This window comes from Limanda limanda, chromosome 20 (genome assembly GCF_963576545.1).
Source record: "Limanda limanda chromosome 20, fLimLim1.1, whole genome shotgun sequence".
In the NCBI taxonomy this organism is placed as follows: Eukaryota; Metazoa; Chordata; class Actinopteri; order Pleuronectiformes; family Pleuronectidae; genus Limanda; species Limanda limanda.
Window position 1 is genome coordinate 14156466 of NC_083655.1, and position 23988 is coordinate 14180453.

The window sequence follows — 23988 nt, forward strand, 5'->3', positions numbered from 1 at the left end:
TCGCTCACTGTCGCACACACAAGAGAACACAGACACACTCATACACAAATGCATAAACACAAAGTACAAGCACAAAAGTTCTCTCTTCACACACACACACACACACACACACACACACACACACACTCACACACCCCATACAGGAGAGCACCTATCACCAAGCCAGGCCTCTTTTTACCCTTTAATTCCCCAGATAAACAGACTTTTCTCTGATCCTGTCACTGTGCCTTATCTGCAACGCCGGTCACCGGCCTGCTACTGTGGAGCAAATTAGGCCTCAAGTGTCAGAATTGTTACACTTTATTAAGTTAATTAGAGGCTGAGTGTACACTGGGGCTGGGACAGCATGAAAAACACAGACAGAGTGACAGACACTGTGTATATGCATACTGTATGTATACAGTGTATACGTATAAATATACAGTATGTATACAAACAGGATATAGATAGCTCACCATCATCATAGACTGACCTTTATATCTTTACTTTTAAGATTACATTTAACCAGCTGGAGAACTCAGTACATAAATATAACGAGTGAGGATGTAAATACATGACATGTTTTAATCTTGACTTTTGTTCAAATTAGCCTCATTTTCTCTATTGTTTTGGTTCAAGTAGACGTCACTGCCTTATCAAAAACACAGCTAGCTGTTTTAGTTTTACATTTCTCATATTTCTATATTTTAGTTTGCCCTTAATATAATCCAGAAAGTATAGAGTGGTAACACATCTAACTGCCACAAAACTGTGTTTGTACATTTGAAATGCAAGCACTCATAAAATAACACCAAATATGGAAATCCTGCAAGTTTTATGTGCTATATGGGATATGCATGAACATAACCTACTTTATGTATTCCTTCTGTTCATCTTGGGAAAGGAAAATATGTAGTAGATTAGTGACATCACTCTCTGTATCTTTGTAAGGCCTCTTATGAACATTTGAGATCTCAGAGGGTCATAAAGTATCAAGGTGATAAAATATTGCCAAGTATCCATCACTCCATCCATTCATCTATGCTGGTGTGGTGTGTTTATTTATTTACTTTTATTTTATTGTATTTCAGCTCATCACCGAGGGCTGGTGTCTATCCAAAGAGAATATTTGAGTTGGGGTAACACAATCTTAAAATGATTTGCAAAGACACAAGCAGGAAGGGAAGTGAGCATTTACACCACATTCCTCATTTCAGCTCCTCCCGGAATCATACAGCTGCAGTGGTAGTGTCACGCTCTTGGTGCGACAGGAACCAAAATGGAGCCTTTAGCTTGCTTCCTTCTCAACCTGCTCGCTGCTCTTAAAAATCTCTATTTTCCAAACCCCTCCGCCATCCCCACACTTGAAAGCAAACCGCTGATCAATGCTTCGCAGACTGTACTAATCAATTTGGAGTGAACAGAGAGACGTGGGTCTAATGGCTGGTCCTAACTGAACGGGCCTTCTCATATGAGAGCAGTTGTTCATTACAGGGCTATTTCATGGTGTTCATCACTTTGCAGGCTTCTGTCTTTCATTCAGCGGAGCGTTGGATGGAGGAATGGCCCCGGGATATATTGTCTGCTCAGAGCTTGAATGTTGTCATGCTAGTTCCCAGTGATTTGCCTCGTGCGATTCAACACTTTGAAAAATGGGAAATGTGTTTCGCGTACTTGGGAGAGAAGGGCTGAATGTGATATCAGTGTAACCCAGTGCAGGATGTTAAGAAAAGTCTGTGGGAGAATAGAGTTCTGTTGTATTTCAATCGGAATCCGAGAGCGATGTGTTAGTACTTATGGTGGCTGTAATGTTTTATTACAATCAGCATTACATCAAGGTTTTAGCATGCTTTTTAATGTTTTCCCAGTGCCCAGGCAGAACAATACTCGACTCATACGGCACAGAAGCAGTTCTCTATGGTTCACATGCAGTGCAGCGAGAGCTTTGTTATGGAGTACGTATGTTCAACAGCCTTGTTACTCCAAAGAAGCCAAAAGCAATAAGTCGTGGACAGATTCTCGACTGTTGCTCTGAGTTGAATTATTTACCCTACATTCCAACAATATGTAAAGTAACCAAAGCATCTCATTCCAAATCTGCCTGCAACACAGCTCAGTGGTTCTCTCCATACTAAACAGAGACCTCTGGGCATGACAGCGGCCATACATTATTTCTACCACACACACACACACACACACACACACACACACGGCTCAAACATCCACACCACAGCGCACATATCTCCACATATAACCTCTGATGTATTATTTCTCTAGCCTTCAGTGCGAGAGTCACAGGTGAGTCCCGGGCGCTTTCATCATAGCCCTGCTGTCCGGCTGGCTGGCTGCAGTCTCATCTGTCCCTTGGTTGAAATTGCCAATAAAGAGGGTCTCATATAGATCACCCCCGATGGGGGCTGCCGACCTGTCATGCAGACCATGATTCCTGGCTCTCAGAGTGGGGAAGAGGGACAAATAACCCTCTGAATCTCCCTATATCTATCTCTGCCCCCCCCCTACTGTCCGTCTTCTTTCTCTCACACACACACACACACACACACACTTGCCCCTTCTACCCCTCTCCAGCAGGCCATAAAGTGCCACATGAAAGGGATATAGTGGACACAGTCGTAGGGGAGACAAGTGGCGGCCTGAGCTTTCACTTTCCCACTCCAGCGGTAGTGAATCAAACTAATGGGTTAAAGACATGAAGACGGATGAGCAGGGAGGATTAGGAGCTGGCTAGAGTTTTCCCAGACGTGTTCTCGTGGGCCTGCCATTCTTGTAGCATTTCTGCAATCAAAAAGGTCGGAGTTTTGAAAACGACAAGAAAAAAAATCTTGAATGAGCTCCAGAGCAGAAGTATATTCACAAAACAGGCCAGTGCAAGGTGCTGAACACCACATCTGATCCCGATATTGTTTGAAATTATTCTAAACTACTGTGTGCAGAACATGCATATTCTCTTACCATCTGTAAGTTTTCAAACTATAACATAAAATAATGTTCATATTAAATTATAATATTTGTATAAATTGGTAAAATAAAGTGCTTGATTCCTTTCTTAAAAAACTTATAAAACATATTAGTTAAAAAAAAATCCAAGATACACATTTAGTGATTTCTCTTCTCCTAAATTTTCCCTATGATTCAATCTCTTTTTAATAATCACTTTCTTATCTCAGTTAAAAAGTTCATGTTTCACCAGGCATCCCTGCACAACTGTGCAGAAAATGGGATTTTTCAAAGACCCACAGTGCACCCTGCTGGTGAGCGACAAAACAGCAGATCTCCTGGCTGCCCACAGCCAGAGTTTAGCATGTTAGTGTGTGTGTGTGCGTGTGTGTGTTTTTGCATGCTTTTAACCTCACATGAGCAGCTTGAATTCAAACCACCAACAACATGGGAGTCTCCCTCATCAACCTCCCGGCCACGGCACGACGGCTTCCTCCAAGATTTTGCCTGAATCACGGAGGAGAGATGCAGAAAAAAGAAAAGTGAGACAGAGGGAGATGGAGAGAAACCTGCAAGGCCAGTGGGCAACTTCAATAAAAAGACAATCTGACTTTTCAGAAGCTATAATAATCATGATCCTCCCACCGAGCTTGTTTGTCTGAGGGGGACACGGATGACTACGGGTAAGGAGGAGGAAATTCAGAGCGGTAATTAATAGTCCTAAGTGACTGCTGCTGGATGGGAGGCAGGGACAGGGTTTGTTGTGAGCTGGTACCGTGTCCCCCAGCATGTCCCACAGCCGTGTGGCTTGGCATGTAAGCAGAGGAGGAGGAAATGGAGAAAACTGCCTTTATTACTCATTCGTTTGTCTCCGGGGCCTCTCCTGATCAGACCCAACCACTCTCTCTTTCCCAACAAACACACACACACACACAGACACACACACATGAGCGTGCCTTCCAATGCAAATCACGTGTATAAATGTTAAGGGAAAGACATGAAGTGCCACGATGTCAGTGTCATCCCTCCACCCCTGTCACTGGCTCATCCAACCCTGCCACCACCCCCCCTGCCTGTAAAGAAATTTGAACATACACTAATTTGCATGTGTGTGTTTGTGTGTTGTGGAGTGTAGTTCTTAGCCCTCGGCTGCGTGTTTCTGCGCGGAGCGGCAGGGTGGTTCCTATAATCCCATCACCATTGTGGTGGTGGAGGCCCAAAGGCCCCACCTGGAGGTCCGACATTTCTGGCATCGTCTGACTCCCCACTACTGCGAGAGCCAACATCTGCCGAGCCAAAAGACACACTGTGCAGGACTGACACGACTCATACACTATACTCGCTGCAAGTGACTCACTGTGTAGTGGCTCTGCCTTGGAAATTAATGTGTCTGAGGCTTTTTTTCACCCCGAGATTTAAGAACAGACGCAGGAAAACTAGAGGTGAATCCATCATCGATTATAGTTGATCAATAGAAAATGTATCACATTTTTTCTTCATAATTTGATTTGCAGATTTACTGTTTTTTCTTTGTTGTAATAAATTGATATATTTTGGTAGAAATATAAGAAATTCCTTGAGGTTTGTGGATTTTTTGCTGTTATTTTAATGGTTTCTTTTTCAGTTTTTGACATTTTGTTGAGCAAAATGTTGAATACTGTAGAGATTATGTTTTGCCATAATTTAAACTAGAAATTAAATAAGACAAAAAAATGTAAATCAAATTCCTAGAAACTGCTATTTGAGGATTTGGTTAGGAGTTTTTCACTTTGGTAATTTTAGAATCAAGAAGAATTGTTTGAATCTACACAAAATGTTATGTTTTATGGCCATTTTTTCAACTTTAACACAAATCTATTCTTTCACAGTCTTTCAATAACAACTCTGTATTATACCATTTTTTGTTCTATTTAACAATGTGGTGTTTTTTTCCCTTTACGTTTCTTCGAAATTCAACCTCTTTGGACGAGATCTAATCAGAAATGAAACCCTGACGGGAGCCAAAGGTACAGACAGCACACGTCTACAGTACATCTGTCTGTCGTCATCTCACAACTCCCAGCGTCTTCCAAATCTGTCACCCAGCCGCCTGCACCCCCCACCACCCCCACCCCTCCCCTCCACGTTCACCCTACGCTGGGGATCCGACCTAGCACCAATATGCAATTTCACCAATCTGTGCTGACAGCGTTCATGTCGACTGCTCACAACCGATCCTTCCCCATCTCCCTCTGCGAGCATCTGTGTGGTTAGAATCCAGCCCTCCGTCAGCTCTCACAGGTCATGAAAGGTAGCGGAGAAGACAGGCGGGGCTGTGACCCTGCAGCCCAGCTAGACAAATCAGTATAACAGCATATTGTAAGCTACAGACTGGGCAGAGGAGGATATATGTACCAGGACTGGGGCTGTGTTTATGGCTGTGCCTGCCTTGGGAAGCCCCACGGCACTATCGGTGACCCCCACTGTAGATTTCCTTAATAATGTGACCCCAGATTGTGTATCACAATCGGCATGAGAAAACTCCCACAGGCTACAGTTAGTCCTGGGCACTGGGGATCGTTGTCTTCAGCCCGCCTGAGTACAGACAGGATGTGGCAGCTTGGAGGCATTTAGTTAAAGGAGACACACTTTATCGCTGCGAGCGTGCATTTATGGAGGGCCGACTGGGGTAAAAGTGGATGACGTGCTGGAGCCTATGAACAAAAAGCAAAAAAAAAAAAAATTGAAGGTTAGATGGAAAAAAAAGCAGAGAATTAGCTTTACCTTGTTTCGTGGCATCTAATCATTTGTGATAGTCTGTGCACTCATTCTTATAATTAATTTGTTTTCTGGGACAGATTTCTCTCAACAAAGTGGGTTTAAAAATATCATCTGTTCTATTATATTAAGTGCATGCGTCGAAAGGGATGATGTGGATTTGCAAGGGAATATGCGTCAATTGAAGCAGTTCACATGAAGCAGAAGTGCTGTCCCTATGAGAATCTAAAGGCCTTAGATATTCAATAAAGAAATTTTAGATATTATAATGTCCTATTCTGTGGGCTGGATATTCATATGTGACTTGTTGTGTGAAATGTGATGCTTTGTTAAAGTACATGTCCCAGTGTGGCTCTAAGTCTGACAGCACTGGAAAGGCTTTGGGTATAATCTGGAACACCATAGGGCCGTAGAGCATTTCGGTGACGACTTGGTGAAATACTTTTCTGTGGCTTTCTCATGATTGCAAGCTGAGTGAGAACACTGAAGGTCTGTAGTCTTTGGCCGAGGGTCAGTTTTCTCTTCTCCCTTTAAGGATGAAAATGATTTATTCCAACTAAGCAGATTTTCAATTTGTTTTCACTTCAGACTGTTGATTTAATCAACCCCAGTGCTGTGATCAGCTACAATGCTGACATATGTTTACTTTGCTTGAGTATTTTCATTTCATGCTACTTTGCTCTTCTATTGCAGAGACATTTCAGGGGCAAATACTGTGTTTTTTACTCTTGTCCATTCATTTTACAGTTATTTAGCTGATCGAGATTTTTGAAAACATTAACAAACACTTGGTAAAACAGTTAAATTGATCAAAACTTAAAATAGAGATGTTGAGTATTCACAAGTCAATGCACCAACAATCAGGCTGTTATGCCATGTCAATCAAACAGGAACTAGGTTGGGAAAATAGTAGCAATGCTTTATATATATAAATGAAAATGCCACTATTTTTATTTAAGTACATATCACAGTATAACAGCACTGGAAAGGCTTTGGGTATAATCTGGAACACCATAGCACAGAAGAGCATTTCAGTGACGCCTTGGTGAAATACTTTTCTGTGGCTTTCTCATGATTGCAAGCTGAGTGAGAACAGTGAAGGTTTGTAGTCTTTGGCCGAGGGTCAGTTTTTTCTTTTAACCCTTAAGGATGAGAATTATTTCTTCCAACTAAGCAGATTTTCAATTTGTTTTTACTTCATACTGTTCATTTAAGGATCAATATATATATATATATATTGATTGATTCACATGATATAATATTGTTGCACGTACGTCGTACGTAGTAAAAACTAATAAAAAACTGACTGCAATACTTAAAATAATTCATATTAATTATTTCACCTGAGTGAATACCATACACTGTATATTAAGGTCGAAGACTGCTCCTGAAAAGTGAAGACAAAGCATCTTGATCACCCCCTGGTGGTAGGCTACAGTACAGGTCATAAAACCAGCCCCCTCCATGTTAGTGGATAGGACATGGAACAAACTAAAAAGTAAAAGTAAACATTGTAAATACATTTTTCTCAGAGATGGTTTGTCATTTATTTCTTGTCACATTTTTTGGCTAAATTTGCTTTCAATTTGTTATTTGATGCCATAAAAAACGGATAAATTGTTATTATTCACTGCTGAGACTGACTCACAGTTGGTGGAGTGTGTGTATCACGGCTCAATTCCCCTGATCACTACTAAACAGACTCTAGCTCCAAACGCGCAAGATGTCAGGGTTTGTATCTGGAATATTTGGGTTATTTGAATGCAGGATTTATAGTGGTAATAACTAATATTATGGTTCTGCCACTTTCACTCAAGTAAAGGATCTGTCTGTCAATATTGGAAGTGTACGCAAAAGAAAGTTTGTGGTGTCATTCTCCCTTGTGTCACACATACACAAACCAGTACATATTAACACATACACATATAGTAGATAACAAGCTCAGTTTTGACATGTCATTATGGAGAAATCGTACAGAATAAATCCAAACAAACACAACACACACAATGTCAGACACTGCGGTGCAATGCAGGCTTGTGTATGTGAATCCTTATAAATTAGGCATTTAGTTATGTGGGCATATTGTCAAATCAATCTCACAGATAATGTCAACACAAATTAATTTATATCTGCATTCATTAATTATTATTATTAGATTTACCATAAATTAAAGAGAATATTGAACTACAATGGGAATTTCCACTGGGGTCCTCTTTTTCTTTGATATATACAATTTTTTTTAACATTAACTCAGACTCCTTGTGGATAGGCAATCAAATAAAGTGTGAAAAGTAATATTACAATGTATAATTTCAAAATTTGTAATTGATTAGTTTCACTTGTCAACCTATATTTAATGTTATTTTATAATATTTTAGCTTCTTCACTGATGCAATGTGATGAGTGACTTACGTTCTATGTTTTCATTGGTTAAGTCATCAGTCAGTCACTCACACACACGCACACTGTAGTAAAAGGCCCGCCCCTGCCTCGGCTGTGATTGGGTTGTATTAACACAGAGAGAGTGATGATTGGTCAGAGTCAGGGGACAGTCTCTCGATGAGCCAATCAGGGGCAGAGTAGAGCTGGGTCTTCCTCCACCTCTGTCAGTCTAAACATGGCGCTACGGGAGCTGTCGTCGCTGGAGAAGTATTTAGGGCTGAAGAAGCCGAACAAGTACAGCACTCAGGGGGAGAGAAAGGTGACATGGCGGCTCGTTGTTGTGGCTTCCGTCGTGAGCTTTTGAACGTTGTTGTATTTGACAGGAAGCTTTGGGAGCTGCTGTAACATGACACGGTGGCTAGCTTGGGAATGCTAACCGGCTAGCCATGTGTGTGTTGAAAACAGAGGCAGTTGTGTTGTCATGGCTACCTCGTGTTCACACTTTGTACCCGGTGGGTTCATTCATCAGCTGAGGAGACGTTCAGAGTAAATACAGGAAGCTGGACCCAGTGGCAGCTGGAGTATCTACATGAGTTAGCACAATGGAAGTAGCTCTGTGTTCTGCGCATGCTCAAACACAGGAGTGAGGGGCGGAGTCAGCTGTCTGTTGTTTTGATTGACTGACCTTAATGGGAAAATATTGAACACAATTATTCCTGCATCCCAATAATGGGCGATCTCACCTAGATGTGAACACATGCTAGCGAATTTAATCGATCCATTGTCTTGAATTGCTAATAATCACTCTGCTTATGAGACAGTTTTATTCATGAATGTGTAAAGTTACCAGCCGAGGAAGCTGGTGTTTAAAGATGTTTAAGATAATCTAAAGACTTGTGGTGGCGTCGAGCAAAAAAGTTGTTCAACATATGTCTTTCAGATTTGCCGATTCTGTGGATAACACACTCAGGTTGAATGATTTTTTGCCCCCTGATTCACAGTGTAAACATATAGCAGCAGACAAAACATATAAGTACGCAAGATAAAGAGTACTCAAAGCATAGTACATAGTATGCAGTCATAAGGATCACGGTGGATAGGATGAGAAATTAATCAGGCATTCAGGTGATTCATGTACTGGGTCTGTCTCTATGCAATTTACTGGACTCTATAGTTCTTTTTATTGTGTGTGTTTTTTGTCAGTTTTACGTGTGTATGGTTTAACTGTTTTTAACATCGTTGGCCCTCTAAGCACTTTGTGACTTGTCTCTGAAAAATACTAAACAAATAAACTTGACTTATTTACAATATCTGATGTCAGATATGTTACAGTACATGTCTACTTGTGTTTGTACTTAAATGAAATAGAAAATCCAACTCACTTTTTCTTTCATCCCCTTTCTCTCTGCCCTCTCTCTCCGCCTCACCTGTCCCTCCAGGTCCCTGTGTTACAGAATAACAATGCTCCTCCGCTCGTGGGGCTAGTGACCATCGCCTGTCACCTGGCGAAAGAGGCCAAGCGCTCCGAGCTGCTCGGCGACTCTGCAGAGAGCCGGGCCGTGGTGCAGCAGTGGCTGGAGTACAGAGTCACCAGGCTGAGCAACTGCACGAAGGAGGAGGCCAAGACCATCCTGAAGGTATGGAGGAAATCTGTCTGTCGTGTTGCTTCTGTGGACTTGAATTTATCTTCACGTATGATTCTCTCAGATATTAAAGTAGTTAATTCAATGCTTGCTCCGAATTGAACTTCTCTCACATTCCCCGTTTCTCTGTCCACCAGCCAAACCACCATGTGTGTGTGTGTCTGTTGGTCTTGTTAAGGCACCAGCGACAGGGATACACACTGATATGTTGCCTTTCAGTGACATGGCCCCACAAGACAGAGAAAAATGTTTTAATATGCCTGACACCAGTCAGCATGAAATGGATCATCAGCCATTGGATGCTAGGCGCCTCTTGGCACAGTTCTGTCAGCATGAAGTGTGTGTGTGTATTTGTGTGTCAGCGTAACACACTGTTGTGGCATGGGTGAGGAGCCATGCTGTGCAGCAGCATGTTATCTGGACAGGCCTCTTAAATATTTTAATGGTGCCACTTACAAAAGGAAGTGGCCCGAGCAGCTCAGCTCCGGTGCCCGTCGGCTCTCCGTCCTGTCCTGCTGCTTTAGCTCCATCCTTCTTTCAAGCACACCAGTCATCTCCCATTAAATTATCCAGAGACAGAAACTGTCAGCTGCATGAGTCCTTAAACTTTCTCACCCCAGGATGAGAATAAGAAATTTGCAGTTTTCAAGTTAAGACGTGTTTCAAGAGTAAACATCTTGTCACTCACGTACTGCCACTGTAAACAAGCCCAAGCCTCTCTGGCCTTGAACCCAAAGTCAGCTGAATGTTGGAGGAAGTCCGTCATTCCGCCTTAAACCAATTAGGCTGGTAAAGACTAGAGGGTGTCTTTCTGCTGTACGGGACAATGACTGTTCTTGGGTTTATGCCAATTTATGAAACATATTAAATTTCTTCACAACCTTCGTAAATTTTGGAATTTAATTGCTGTGTCTTGTCTCTTTGAAGGAAATATGTGCACCATCACTATGAAACATGGCAGTCAGTTTTCCATTAAACAAGTTCAAACGAATTTGGCATGACACACAATTTGTCAAACCATCCCCCTGCGCATAGTAAGTCAGACAAAGTTGACGTTGCTCCACTCGTCTGTGGTGCCTCCTCTAATGCTACGAACAGCTGAGCCCACTGATCTGTTAAAAGCAAGTTGCATGATACAAAGATGATAAACGGCTTCTCCTTGTGTCGTTACTTAACCGTCTATGGTGTAGAACCCAAAATATTTCCACAAGCAGCTTCTCAGATGCTCTGGTGTCATGATTGTGCGTCTGCACGACTTTGCTTGCTAGCGTCCTCCATTTTTGGAGCAAAGACAATGTAACATTACTGACCTGCTTTAGTTATAGGTCAAGCTCAAAGGAAGCGCCCTCTGCTGGATCAGGAGACACACTACTTTAGATTGTCTGAGGCACTTTGAGACCCAATATTTAAAACCCAATATTTAAAATTCCAACGGGTCATCAAAGACGAATACAAACCTTTCCCCACGTCTGAATGAATGTTCACATTTTTTATATAAAGCCCCACTATGAAAGATAGAAACGATTATTTCCAAATCAGAGTTCAAAGGAATAAAATAAAAAGTAAACTTGTGTAATGTCTCAGGAGTTTCATAATAGCAGACAACATGAGAAAGAAATGGGCACAAAACAGCAATGTACTTCAGTTGTAATAAAAGTTGAAGTAGTTTTCAAGTGGGTGAGATTTCTGTGCAGAGGGCAAAATTCCCAGAATAATTCTTGTACTCTTCTTTTCATTTTTCAAACATTTCTGAGAGTAACTCTGCTTCAAACTTTGCCAACATTATTAAATGTGAATGTTTAATGATAAGAGTGCACATTTGAGGCGGGGGCAGGTGGAGGAGAACCCAGGTTTGGATCTCCTTGCGCTGGGTGGGGGGGATGGCAGCGGAGCGACCTCTCCTCTGATGCTTGACTGGGCTTCAGCTCCATGGCTGTAGGCTAAGAAAAGCAAGGATCTGATTGTGGACGGGGAGGAAGTCTGCAGTCTTCATGCCTTGTTTGGCATCACCCACTCTTGCCGCACAATAACCCCATTTGCCCCCGAGATGTTCTGTGTGCGTGGAGTGTTTCCTTCGCACAATGTACAAGTGCTAAAGATGGTCCCGTCCCCTGGGACCAGCACTTCCACACACGACTCTGAGCACACAGACATCCGACGGAAACACACACATACACACATCAAGCTGTCCAAGTTTAGGACAGCTTGACTGGATGTGTAAGCGAGAGTTGTCGCTGAGTAAACAAAGAGGCTTTCTTGTGCGCATCTGCACCAAGTTGCCAGTCATGGGGAGAGAAGCTACAGCCCCTCGGGTTACATTTCATTCCTTTTCACATAGCAGATAACACAGACACATGCAAGCTTGGATCTAGGGCAGTCCGCTAAAAGTCGATTAGTCGATGCATCAGTTGAGAAAACCCGGACTCGACTCATGTTTGTGAGTCAACTTGCTTTTTGGTGCCTCACAATATACAGAGCAATGCAGGGCCAAAAGTGTCAGGCTGATATCTATATTCTGAGTCCTGTCTTAAAATGGCTGAAACCACAAAACTGAAGCTATTTTTAGACATGGAACACAGACCCAGACTTTTCTAGACATTTTCTAGAGTTTGCCTTTTTAAGAACGCAGCAGAAGATTCTCTGGATTACAGGTGTTTACAACAGGAAAAAGTCCATAATCCTCTGCGTGTTTTTCCATCAGCAACAGCTCTCAGATCTCATTGTCCTTCCAAGTTAACATCTTCGTCTGTTCGTGGCATTTCTGGCTCCTCTTTCTCATCCTTAAATATTTGCGTTCTCACAGTTTCATTGATGTTGTGTGATAGAAATATCATCAAAACATTTACTTATTTGTTATGAATTTCCTGGTCATTTTCACCCTTCAGTGTGGTAGAATTTTATAGCTCTCACCAAGAAGTTACTTTTCCTGACTGTGCTGACATCTCTAACTTCCCATCACAAATGATAGATGGTCAAATTTGAGTTTGAAGTGAAAACATGAGGACGTAAAACTGTCATTACATGTGCAGGGGGAAGAATGATGTATATCTCCTTGAAGGAAATTCAGAAAAGTTCAGCAGTATTCTAACTATTGACCTTATTATATTCCAAGCTAATCTACCTGTATCTGTTTATCTCTTCTCCAGGAGCTGAACCTCTACCTGCAGGACAAAGCTTACCTGGCTGAAAACCAGTTCACCTTAGCCGATATTCTCATGTACTATGGAATCCAACCACTCATAGTAAGTAACCTTTTCTCTCACTGATTTCATTCTCGTGTACAATTCAGATTTCCGAGGTATCAGTTAATCTGCGATCTGTCACTGATACATCTGAGTATCCAGATGGGTCTGTGGCTCTGTGGTGTATTTGTAACATGTCCTTTTCCATTGAGTCAGGCCACTGTAAAAAGTTATTCTAGTCGTTTTGGCCTCTGTACCGCCTTTGGGTTTTATTCCTTTTTGTTTGTTTCGTGTGAACGTTCGTTTTCTTTTCTTTTCTTTTTTGCCCCTTGGTCTGTAGTCAGCACTTATTCTTACATACAGGTTTACTACAGTTTCTGTTGATAGGAACAAATCTTTAACATATTGGATTAAAAAACATTCTCCAACTGATACAACTCTATGTAAAGAAATCTAGAGTTGGTCAGTGGTCTGGACTGGTTCGATTTTTCAGATTCAGATAGTGTTACTCATTAATCCTTATCACTAGGGTAGATTAATTATTTTAGCAAATACTAATGAAGGACAAATGTAATGTCAGAAATTTCCCAAAGAGCTGCAGGACTTTATTTTCGGGAATAAATCGAATTGATTAGTTGTGTCCCTGTTGCTTTCACACCACCATTTACCGAGAAGTCAACCCTTCATACATCCATTCCCTCCTATCTGTGCTCACTTCACTCAAACCACAACTTTAATAAGCAATTTGTCACAGTGCGTAACACACAATTGGACCAGTCACATGGCCAAAGGGCATGGAGAGCAAGTTGGAAATAAACACACGTATTATAAACACGTTCTCACTTCTCTTCAGAGAAATAAAGTGATGTGGCACAAAGTGATGTCTTTAGCCTGATACCAGGCACAAGTAAGTTTGTTATGCCTTCCAGGATTAAAAGAAAAAAGGAAGTGAGTTCAGAAATGGGAGAGACAGAATGAGATGGAGGGAGGGAGACATCACATGTTGAGAGATGTCAGAGGTTGTGGCGGAGATGGAAGATCGCCCCCCCCCCCCCCCCCCCCCGCCACCAGGCAGAGGAGCGTCACTTTGGTTAGCGATCAGTGTGCTTTTAACCTCGGGGACAAGGGGTCAGCGAGCCCAGCCCTCAACCGCAGCCACTCCCGATGTTCAATTCATGGAAAACAACACGACACGAGCATTCAACCTGACGGATGAGAGGATGGTTCCAGGCTGGACTGTTGTCTGTGTCTGGAGTTTACACGTTACTGATAATTACATCTTGAATAAACACGCGTTTAATGAAATTTCCAAGGACGTCTTGATGCTGTTTTGGTTGGATACAGTTTGAATTTGATCAATTGGAATTCACCTTATAGATTCTAGTTTGTATAGAACAGATGAAGTCAAAATGTCAAATGAGTTGATTTCAACAATCGTTTTTTTTTTTTAAATAATATTTACCACCAAATAAGTAAATATAAACTGGACGATTCCCTGAAACTGATTAATTTCATAAGAAAATAATGCTCTTGAAAATGTTTACAGAAAAAAATAGCTTGTGAATCACAAAGTTATATTATAATAAGAAGTAAATCCACAGGGAGAGAGAGAATGTCAATGTCATCGATCCAGATGTGAATTGAGCCTGGACAGATGTGCAGTATCTGTACTTTATGTTACACTGGGACAGCAGCCTGATGTTAATCTAAATGTTTGGTCAGATTTTAGAAGTTGTCAGGGGGAAGTCCAGAATCGGCCAAGCCTGGATTTAATCACGTAACAGGGCAACATAGATAATTTGCTCCATTTCTTTCTGCTTCTTTCTCAGCCCTAGTTCTGTTTACTCTGTTTACATCCATAAATCCATCATCCACAAAGGCAACATTTAAACACTGCATCCTCACTAAGCTTCATGTTCAGTGGCTAATCAGTCTCCTATCTCTCAGGTGGACCTGGCCATCCAGGAGAAGGAGCAGTACGTGAACCTGACGCGGTGGTTCGACCACATGCAGCACTACCCCGGCGTCCGGCGCCACCTCCCTCCAGTAGTCGTGCTCAGAAACAGAATTTACACCAGCAGGCACCACTGAGACCCGATCAGACCCAGTTCAGTACGACTCATCACAACTCTTCTGTCTCCTGGACCAGATCTTCACATAACATGTTCAAATATCCAAGAGTTTATCCCTTCACATCATTTTTCTTTTGATTGTGATTCCTGCCTTTATGTTCTCGTGTTCTTTCAAAACATGTTAAATCAGGAAAGATCTAAAACTGAACCAACAGTTCAGCGTTACAAAAACTCTATGAAGGGAATTCTTGCTCATAAAAATAGAGTTCAGTTCATATTCTACAAAAATGTCAGTGTTTTTAATAACGTATGAAGACTTAGAAGTGGAAACAAGAAGGCCTTTTCTTTCGCTTTAATCACACTTACATTATTTATGAGAAATTTGCTGTCTTAACCCGTACTCAGTTTTGTGGGAGAATTTTGTTTCAACATACTGTTGTGTATTTGTTGCAAGGCTGTGCAGGTCATGGTGAAGTGAGGAATAAATGATGCAAGCTTGTTAAAAAGGTGTTTCTATTTATATAATGTGGCTAAATAGGGAACGTTGTGAGCATGTGATAAGGAGAATCAATAGGATGTTACGTATGGTTTTTGTGTTTTTAAGGGAATACGTCTTATTTCATACCAGATCAATGCATTTCCTCTCAGCAATTTGTTCAAATAAATGTGGCTGCTGGTTCAGTACCTGCAGTGTCTACAACTTTCTGCCCCAAAGAACCGGGTGTCTCAGCTTTCATCCCCTAACAGGACTGCGTCTGTCACGTCCCACTCCCAGCCACTTCACTGGACACTTAGGTTTTTATGTGTGTGCTCCTGATTACATCCCGCCTCCCCGTTCCACTGTCTCACCAGTTGTGTGGGCAGCAGTGAGCAGTTGAGAGCGTCAGCCGCGGAGTCAGAGATCAGAGTGAGGCTCCAATCAGTCCCACTACCACCACTGTTGATGCTGCAGGCCAGAGAGAGGGCAGCGGGCTTACCAGCTGCCACACAGATCCAGCCAGCCAAGGCCAGAACGCGGGCCCCTGGGCGACAGTCAGCCACTGTGTGTCATTTCAACCCTTTGCGCTCCCACGGGGATACTGGAGAGAGCAGGAGAGAGGGAGGGAGGGAGGCCGCAGAGAGAGAAAAAAAAGAGCACCCAGAGGCACAGGGATCTTTTTGTGACATGTGAACAATGACCTGAGCCTCCGAAAGCCTTACTGTTGCCGACTGGATATTTGCTATTAGAATCGTTAACAGGCCAAGTCGTGGCGGTGGAGGGAGAACCTGTAAACTGACATCACGGAGGTCGTGTTAGGATAGTGAGTTATTATCAATTGCCAACATGCTCTTGCAGCCATATCAAACCATTTTCTCTTTGCATCAATGCTCCTGTGTTTCGTTACCGTCTACCTCTTTTCAAATGCTCCCACTCCAGCCATGTTTTCATTCCCTCCATGTGAAGACACTCAACCGATCTGTGTCTGCAGCGATTCATGATCTGATGTATGAAGCTCATCCTGCACCAATAAATCAAAAGGCATCTGCAGCTCCCTGACCCCTGACCTCTTCTTCTTTTTCAATGCTTTTCTTGTTTCCTCCTAACATTTAATTTTGTGTAAACAGATCTATTGTCCGGTGGTTCTCCATGAGGCGGCTCTGTGTGTGCGTGTTTGTGTGTCTGTTTGTGGCGAAGTGTTATGAAGATGCTAAAGATAAAAATCAACTCGCAGTCGTTTGTGAGAGCCTTGTGACCAGATGAGGCCGTTTATGTTGAGGTCGGCCATTAAAGGAGCCTTTGTGCACTTGGTTATGTTAACACTCAGCTGGAATGCTGTTTCGAATGTGCAGCATCAGACGCTCGTCCTTGTTTCGGAGGTGTAAATAATTGAGTTTTACTCGTAATCGCTGCACTTGGACAAGTTGTTCTAAATTCCCTGGTGTTGTGTGAGGATGCCATGGTGACGGACCATTCACGGTTGAAAATACTGTTAGCTATGTTAAAAACCGATGAGAATCTTTTTATTAACTTCACCAAGAAGGTTTTGGTTATGAATGGATTTCCCCGAAACTCATGGGAATGATGGGACTTGGGTTAAGAAAGAAGTGTTAACATTTTGTTGGGAATCTGGACAAATGAGTCTAGGATTTTTAGATGTGAGGTGAAAACAGCAACATTTATAATAAAAACTTCTAAAAAGTGACTTAACATTACAATAAAAATTATAAAATCCATAGTAAAACTTAAATAAAACACAATAAAATACAGGCTGTACATAGCTTTATTATTCATTTATTGACTTTTGTCACAAGTTCTGAGACCCTTCTGCTTTGAATTTGCTGTTTCATTAAATATTGAATACATTCATATGTTCGGTGTCACATGTCGACCAGATTTCCCCACCCATTGTACAGTTAAAATGTCCTCTGTTAGCCACATTTTTTTTTTAATTAAGAATGAAAACTTGATTGACAAATAGAACATGACCCAAGGAAGACACCATACATTTTTTTTTCATAGATCCAGAGGAGGGAATTATGTCAGAAATTAATTATTGGATTTGGGTGAAAAATTACAAGCATATTGAGAGGACTGATATTTACGAGTGTGTTCAATTTAGTGCAGATTTAATAGAAATCTGGATTTAGTGAATTTAAATGTGATTTCATAAGGAGACTGTTGGGCCTTGGCAAAGGTGTGTGCTCTCTTGAGTGTTGTAGTTTTTAAATTTACCATATTTATATTACATTGTCAACATTTTCTTAACAAGTTTGAACTTCTTCAACTTTATTTTCCACCAGTGATTCAAAACTCAGGTTGTCAGCACCTTTTTTTTCGAAACTCCAAACTTTATAATGTATTCCACCAAGATATTCTTCAAAGTGTTCAGAAAAAACGACTCCGGCTCTTTAATTCACAGCGATGATTAGTCAGTTTTAGAGACTTGTTTTCTTGTATGGGTCCGTGCTGGCTGTCGGCAGGGTCTCAAAGTGCCTGAGTGGTCCGCTCTCACAGTCAGGTTCCTCTGCCACAGTGAGGTGGTCCCAGCAGGCGGCCGCCTCAGAGGCCCCAATTAGAGGCGACCTTCCCGCCGACTTCTGAAGGCAAAGGGAGCTGCCCCTCCACAGGAGCGAGCGTCTGTCGTGGCCCCGTGTCCTCACGCTCAAGACCCGCTCACTTTGCTCACGGTGGTCCCACCCCACGGCCACCAAATAAAGGTGCAATTTAGCCCGCCACCTGGTGAGGGAGAGGGCAAAGGTCAACGAGGTAGGGTTATCATCAAGATTTACCCGTGACTTCTTCTCTCACCGTGGAGCTGTGGCACAGAGTGGTGCTCTCTGTCTTTGAACAGAATTCAATAAGAGATGTGAGGCACTGAAGTGTTTTAGCCTTTTCACTTGTGGGTTCAACTAAACTGCAAAAGTTGATATGTCACGTGTCCATGGAAGCATTATTGTCAGCTCCTCCAGTGCAGACTTCGGCAGACCCACTCATTCTGATGGGATTCTTTAAGTGGTCTTAAAGCACCAATGCACGGAGCCACTTTGTTGGCTTGACCCACCCAAATGTTGACAATCAAGTGATTAATCATCTTGGCTACAATCTCACATCATCAATGCAAAATAGTCATAGTGGATTTGATTGTGAAAATGTTGAATTAAGTCGATTTTTGCAAATTTGACGCAACCAAAGCCTGCTCAAACCTGATTGGTCGAACTAGCAACAGAAACCAGAGGCTTCTGGCCCCAAGATCACGTCTTTAAAAAGATTAAGATAACAGTGAAAATGTTTGGATTCACTCATGTAAACATTTGTCCCCTCGGCTCTATCGACCATATTGGACTACAACCCTCACCCCACCCAAACCCCCACCCTTCATTAACTCTTAACATCAGGCAGGGGAGAGAAAAACATCTTCCCCACATTTGCTCATACGATGTTAGCGTCGTCTCTCTGACTGATTCAGAGGAACACTCAACACCATGTGGTGATCTCTTTGGACGGGACTGATCAGCCACGCTTCATCGGGCTCTTACACGTTGTGACAGTTGAACCATGCGACTATAATGATGGCATCTGATTGTCTGTTGCACTTACATGTGCGTGTGAGTGAGGATTCAGCTGAGTGACAGATGGAGGAGTGAAGCTATTGCTGTAGATGTGAAGGTGAAGAAGGACACAGATGAGCTGACAACAAGTACAGTATTAGTTGTTGACTCAATAGTGAAAATTTTTAAGAAATCTCTTGGTTTATTTTTGCAGTTGTCATCATTCTAAGATGCACATGTGCTGGTTTGGGTCTTTCAGACATCAGACGTCTTCTCTCAGGTTGATCAAGCCTCAGCTTGTCCCGTAGCAGCACTCTCCTTCAAATCTGCTCGATTTATCCAGAGGCACCTGCAGGCTTTTCCAGCAGCCATTGTGTTATAGTAGATGACCTTCCTCCTCCTCCTCCTCCTCCTCTTACCTGTGATGCTGAGTGTAAGCCCTGCAGAGCAACTGTCCCTTTGGAGTCACTTAGGAAGTCACTTAGCTGCAGATAATTACAAATATACTTGTGTCATTTGGTCAGGTCCCTCGGTAGGACCTTGTTAGGGTGGCTCCACACTACAATCCCTATTGCATACTCTCTCTACAAATGCCTTAAAAGTGCAAGATGGCGACACCTGTATCCTTTGGAGATGCATCATCCATCTTTATATACAGTTCATTGTTTGACCACATCAGTGGACTCTTAACAGCCTTTCAGCTCTGATTCAACCATGAACCCTTGAAAAAGAATGAAGCTCTGGCAGCTGTGCCTGCTCCTCTTCACTTAGCATACCTGCACTCCCCCTATGGTTGATGGTGATGACACAGGTATGTATACCAACAACGTTTCGCACAAAACATACACGGCTAAAACTTGCCTTATTAAGTGCAAACTGTGACACTTTGATGCCTGTTGCAGCTTTTAAGCCGCAGCAGCCAGTCGACCAGTTTGCTGCCTCCAGAGTTGGCAGGTGGGATTGTTTCCTTAAAGATATTTGTCAAAGATAATCAAAACACAAATTTTGACAATATTATTTAATGTTTTAGAGAACATGGCACTGCTCAGACGTTCATTAATGTCACACTCATGCACAGGGAAAATGTGATTACTGTTACCTTAGAAAGTTACATGAGAATAACAAACAATACATTGATATCCATTCATGTTTCAGAGTTGTTTATCTCATATAAATATATTTTTGACATCTACAAATAGGCATATAGGCTATTTAATATATAGTGTGAACTATATATAGAGAGCTGTCCTGGCCTGTTGTGAGGCGTCAAAGTCCCCTGAAGTGAACTGACAGATGGATATCTTGATCATGGTTTTATAGCTGTTGTAAATAGGCAAACATCCCTTCACCATATGTACGTATTCATGCAAACAGAACTTCACAAGTTGTTTTTATTCTCCTGCAGGACTTGAACTCACCTCGGATTGCATAAGGATCCCAGGTGTGCAGCGAGACGAGAGTTTTACGAGATGCAACCGCTCAGCTCATCAATCAGAGAGATGGGTGGCTGATTCGGCACGTAGGTGCTAAAGTACATATGTGTGACCCGGGGCAAGGAGATTGCACAAGATTGCACCTCAAGTCTCACACACACGCACTCTAACACACAGACACACACACACACACGCACACACACTCACAGACGACTGCTGAATTAGCCGCCTCAATCGTTCCTCACCCATTCTGGTGATCTACCTCAGCTGCAGTCTCTTCACATTTTTCTGTGTGTGTATGTGTGTGTACATGGATGTGTGTGTGCACCCATGCACCCATTCATGGGGTTATGCTTCTGGCCTGAGGGGGTAAGAATTAAGGGTGAAGGAGGCAAAAAAAAAAGAAGCAAAGGAGTGTGAACCCAGCCAGGTGAATGAGTGGAGGGAAACGGGCCTGTAGCAGAATGTAAAGTGTGTAAAATAGAATTTTTCTCAGTTACACAAGTGCAAAAAATGTTTAAACAATCGTAGACATTTTAACTTCATAATTATATCGATAAAGTTAATTTTGGCCTTGGTTAATTCAAGGACTTGTCAAAGTCTTCATGCCTTTTTTTAAATGTTCCACACCCCCCCTCCCTCCGGTGCACCCACCCTCAGCCCACAGGTCATCCAGCCTGTCCCCCTGCTGTAATAGGTTCTGAAAGGAGGCCTCCAGGCTGGTTCACTCACTGAACTTCTCACTGAGAAGTGATACCAACAGTAATTGCAGCTGAAACCATGTGACGGGGGGGTGTACTTATAACAAAATGAGGGAGCGCAGCACAGGGGAGGATGGCATTTAAAATAAGCATGGTGGATGTTTTTTTAAGGGGGAGAGGGTAGCAGACAGACTCCTGGGTGGGCAGGGAGCAGAGAGCACTGCCCTCAGCTATTCCCGTCATTTGACCTCCATGGGAAAAATAAGCAGCAGCAGTCTCCTGCTTTGCATATTTCTCCAGCTCATCTGCATACGTCACCGGGACAGTGCATTTTTTTTAAGTATAACACTCTGGTTTTAATTAGAGATGACTAATTTATTTAAACCTGGAGTTAAATGCAGACTTTCTCTGTGTGGCGTGTCTCATTTCCCTAATGCTTGAAAAAAAAAACTGGGGCTCATGACAGTTTCATAAAGATAAACACGGTTCTTATCACGACATAGATGTGGTGCAGGGAAAAGAACATTGTTATATATTTCATTCTTTAACCATTAAAACAAAATACTTTATTCCATCCACAGAAAATTAAAAAAAGAGCTTAGATTCTAATGATTTAAATCTCCCTCAAGAGTCCCTGGTTTCCTCTCTGCAAATATTAAGATTCACATTCAAATAAAAAACATTTCTCTTAAACATCCTGTCAGTTTTTCTGTGTCCATTTTACCCATTAATCATATCACTATTTCTTGTGTAACTTTGTACCTCCTCTTTCTCTTTAAACCACTTTCCATGTCGTACAAAACAAATCAGCCGAATCATCTTAACTCAATGGTGAGGCGGAAAGAAATGAAAATTCCACAAATATGCAAGTATTGGAAGTTGTACCCATCAACAACAATGACTTTTACAGACATTCGAAAAGTTGAAAATACTTATATAAAGATATAATAAAAAAAGGGGCAAACATATTGTATTGGGTTTAGTTATCCTTTTCTTGAATTGCTTTTTTTAACTCAACACACACTTAGGAACCCATATGAACTGTGCCAGGTGCCTTTTTATACAGCATTAAACTAGCAAACAGTTTGCACTTAGATAATGTATGATTATATACTGTGATATATAATGTGTGTGTGATCTTGTGTATAATGTTATGAATATGAGTGTGTGTGTGTGTGTGTGTGTGTGTGTGTGTGTGTGTGTGTGTGTGTGTGTGTGTGTGTGTGTGTGTGTGTGTGGTGTGTGTGTCAGGAGGGAGGGAGGCTTAACTGCTGACTGGTTATATACTGTAACGACAGCATAAGGCTGCAATGGTGACACACACATGCACAGTGCACACATTCACCTACAGAGACACAGAGCTGACTCATTACAACGTACAGCACAGAGAGAAGAAAACATGTGTGAGGAGGAGGAGGAGGATGAAGAGTGAAAACTGAACTCTGTGACCATGTGCTCTTGTAATTTATGTGTTTGTGGAACCACTTTGTGGAGAAGAGGAGTTTTTATGATCAATACTCAGTAAACAAGAAGAAGAAATGATGGAACATGGATCTATAAATCATGCACAGCATGAGGTCACTTCTGTACAATTGGTTTATCTGCTCTGTTATCCAACATTTTAAAGATAAATACATTCTTACACCCTCACCTTCTCAGTAGCTTATCCTTTTTTCCCACTTTTTTTTTATTGTTCATTGGCAAAGAGTTATCACATCAGTGATTCAGGCATCATAACTTACAGGTGATAACACCCATGTTACCCTGTTTTTAAGTAGCAGCCTAGCAACAGCACGTGAAGACATTATCAGGCTTATATTGTGAAGTCTTTCCAGAGTTGTTGAAAAACTTTAATACAGATAAACCTGCTAAAGAAGGCTTTCGACTGGTTTCACATTGTCAGTATCGGAGTTTGGCCTTTGCTGATCTCAAACAAATCAAAAGCTGAGGCACTCTTTTATTGATCCATCAATTGGAGCCGGAGCTGATCGAAATCTACATCTACTAAGGAGTCATGTGATCCTGGAGCGAATATCAAATATTATATATATAAAATCCATGAAGTTAGTGGGAGTTAGTGTTATTGAGTTTTGTGACCTTTGGAAAAGGGGCTTCACTGAAACTTCTAAGTCGTGTTGCCGATAGAGAAAATACTTGTTCTTCTTTTTTTTATTTGATATTAGATATTCTATTAGTTCCAGAAGTGAAACTCAAGCTCATTTAGCCATAATCCAAACTGTAATCACTGAGAAAGACGTATCGCTAGACTAGTGGTGTATCAAGCAGTGACAGGCATGGATAAGCAGAAGACAAACAGAGCGCTGAAAGGTTACAAGCACGCTAATTGACTAAATTGCTGAGTGCTGTGTTGAGGGACACTTTTATTTTCCCTGACAGTGTCCCATTAAATGAATTACAGCCTCTCTGTGCGGCACAATAGACAGTGGGCCTTGTTGATGTTGGGTAAAGGGCCAGAGGCCTCGATTCACACCCTCCATTCCCATCCATACAGCGGGTGGTCAGCGAACAGCATCAAAGTTGGATAGATATTCATCGCTCTTTGAGTTATAATGTCATAAAGACCCAAAGATATACGCTCCTGCCTGAAGTCACAAGGAGTGAGGAGTACACTGACAGCTGCTGATGTGTGTGTTTGTGCGCACAGTGTGTTTTAGTGCAGCGGTTAACAATATTTGATCTCAAGGGAAGACCAGAAAAACTCTGCTCTTTCGGGGCTAAATTTAACAGCACATGACACACAGCTGATCAGTGGCCTCTTTGAAAAGCGCCCGTAAACGGGGGCGGCGTGAAATCGACTTCTGGACAGGAAAACACAAAGTCATCTCTGTATCTCC

At 42.0% G+C, this 23988-nt stretch overlaps 1 protein-coding gene across 1 annotated transcript; it reads left to right on the forward strand.

Moving 5' to 3' along the window:
- The first annotated feature begins 8297 nt into the window (after positions 1–8297).
- On the forward strand, positions 8298–16499 carry eef1e1 (eukaryotic translation elongation factor 1 epsilon 1). The gene is made up of 4 exons (XM_061093782.1): positions 8298–8392; positions 9513–9710; positions 12863–12958; positions 14846–16499. Exons 1-4 carry the CDS (start codon positions 8309–8311, stop codon positions 14987–14989), a joined length of 522 nt encoding a protein of 173 aa, XP_060949765.1. The 5' UTR covers positions 8298–8308; the 3' UTR covers positions 14990–16499.
- Positions 16500–23988: the final 7489 nt, after the last annotated feature.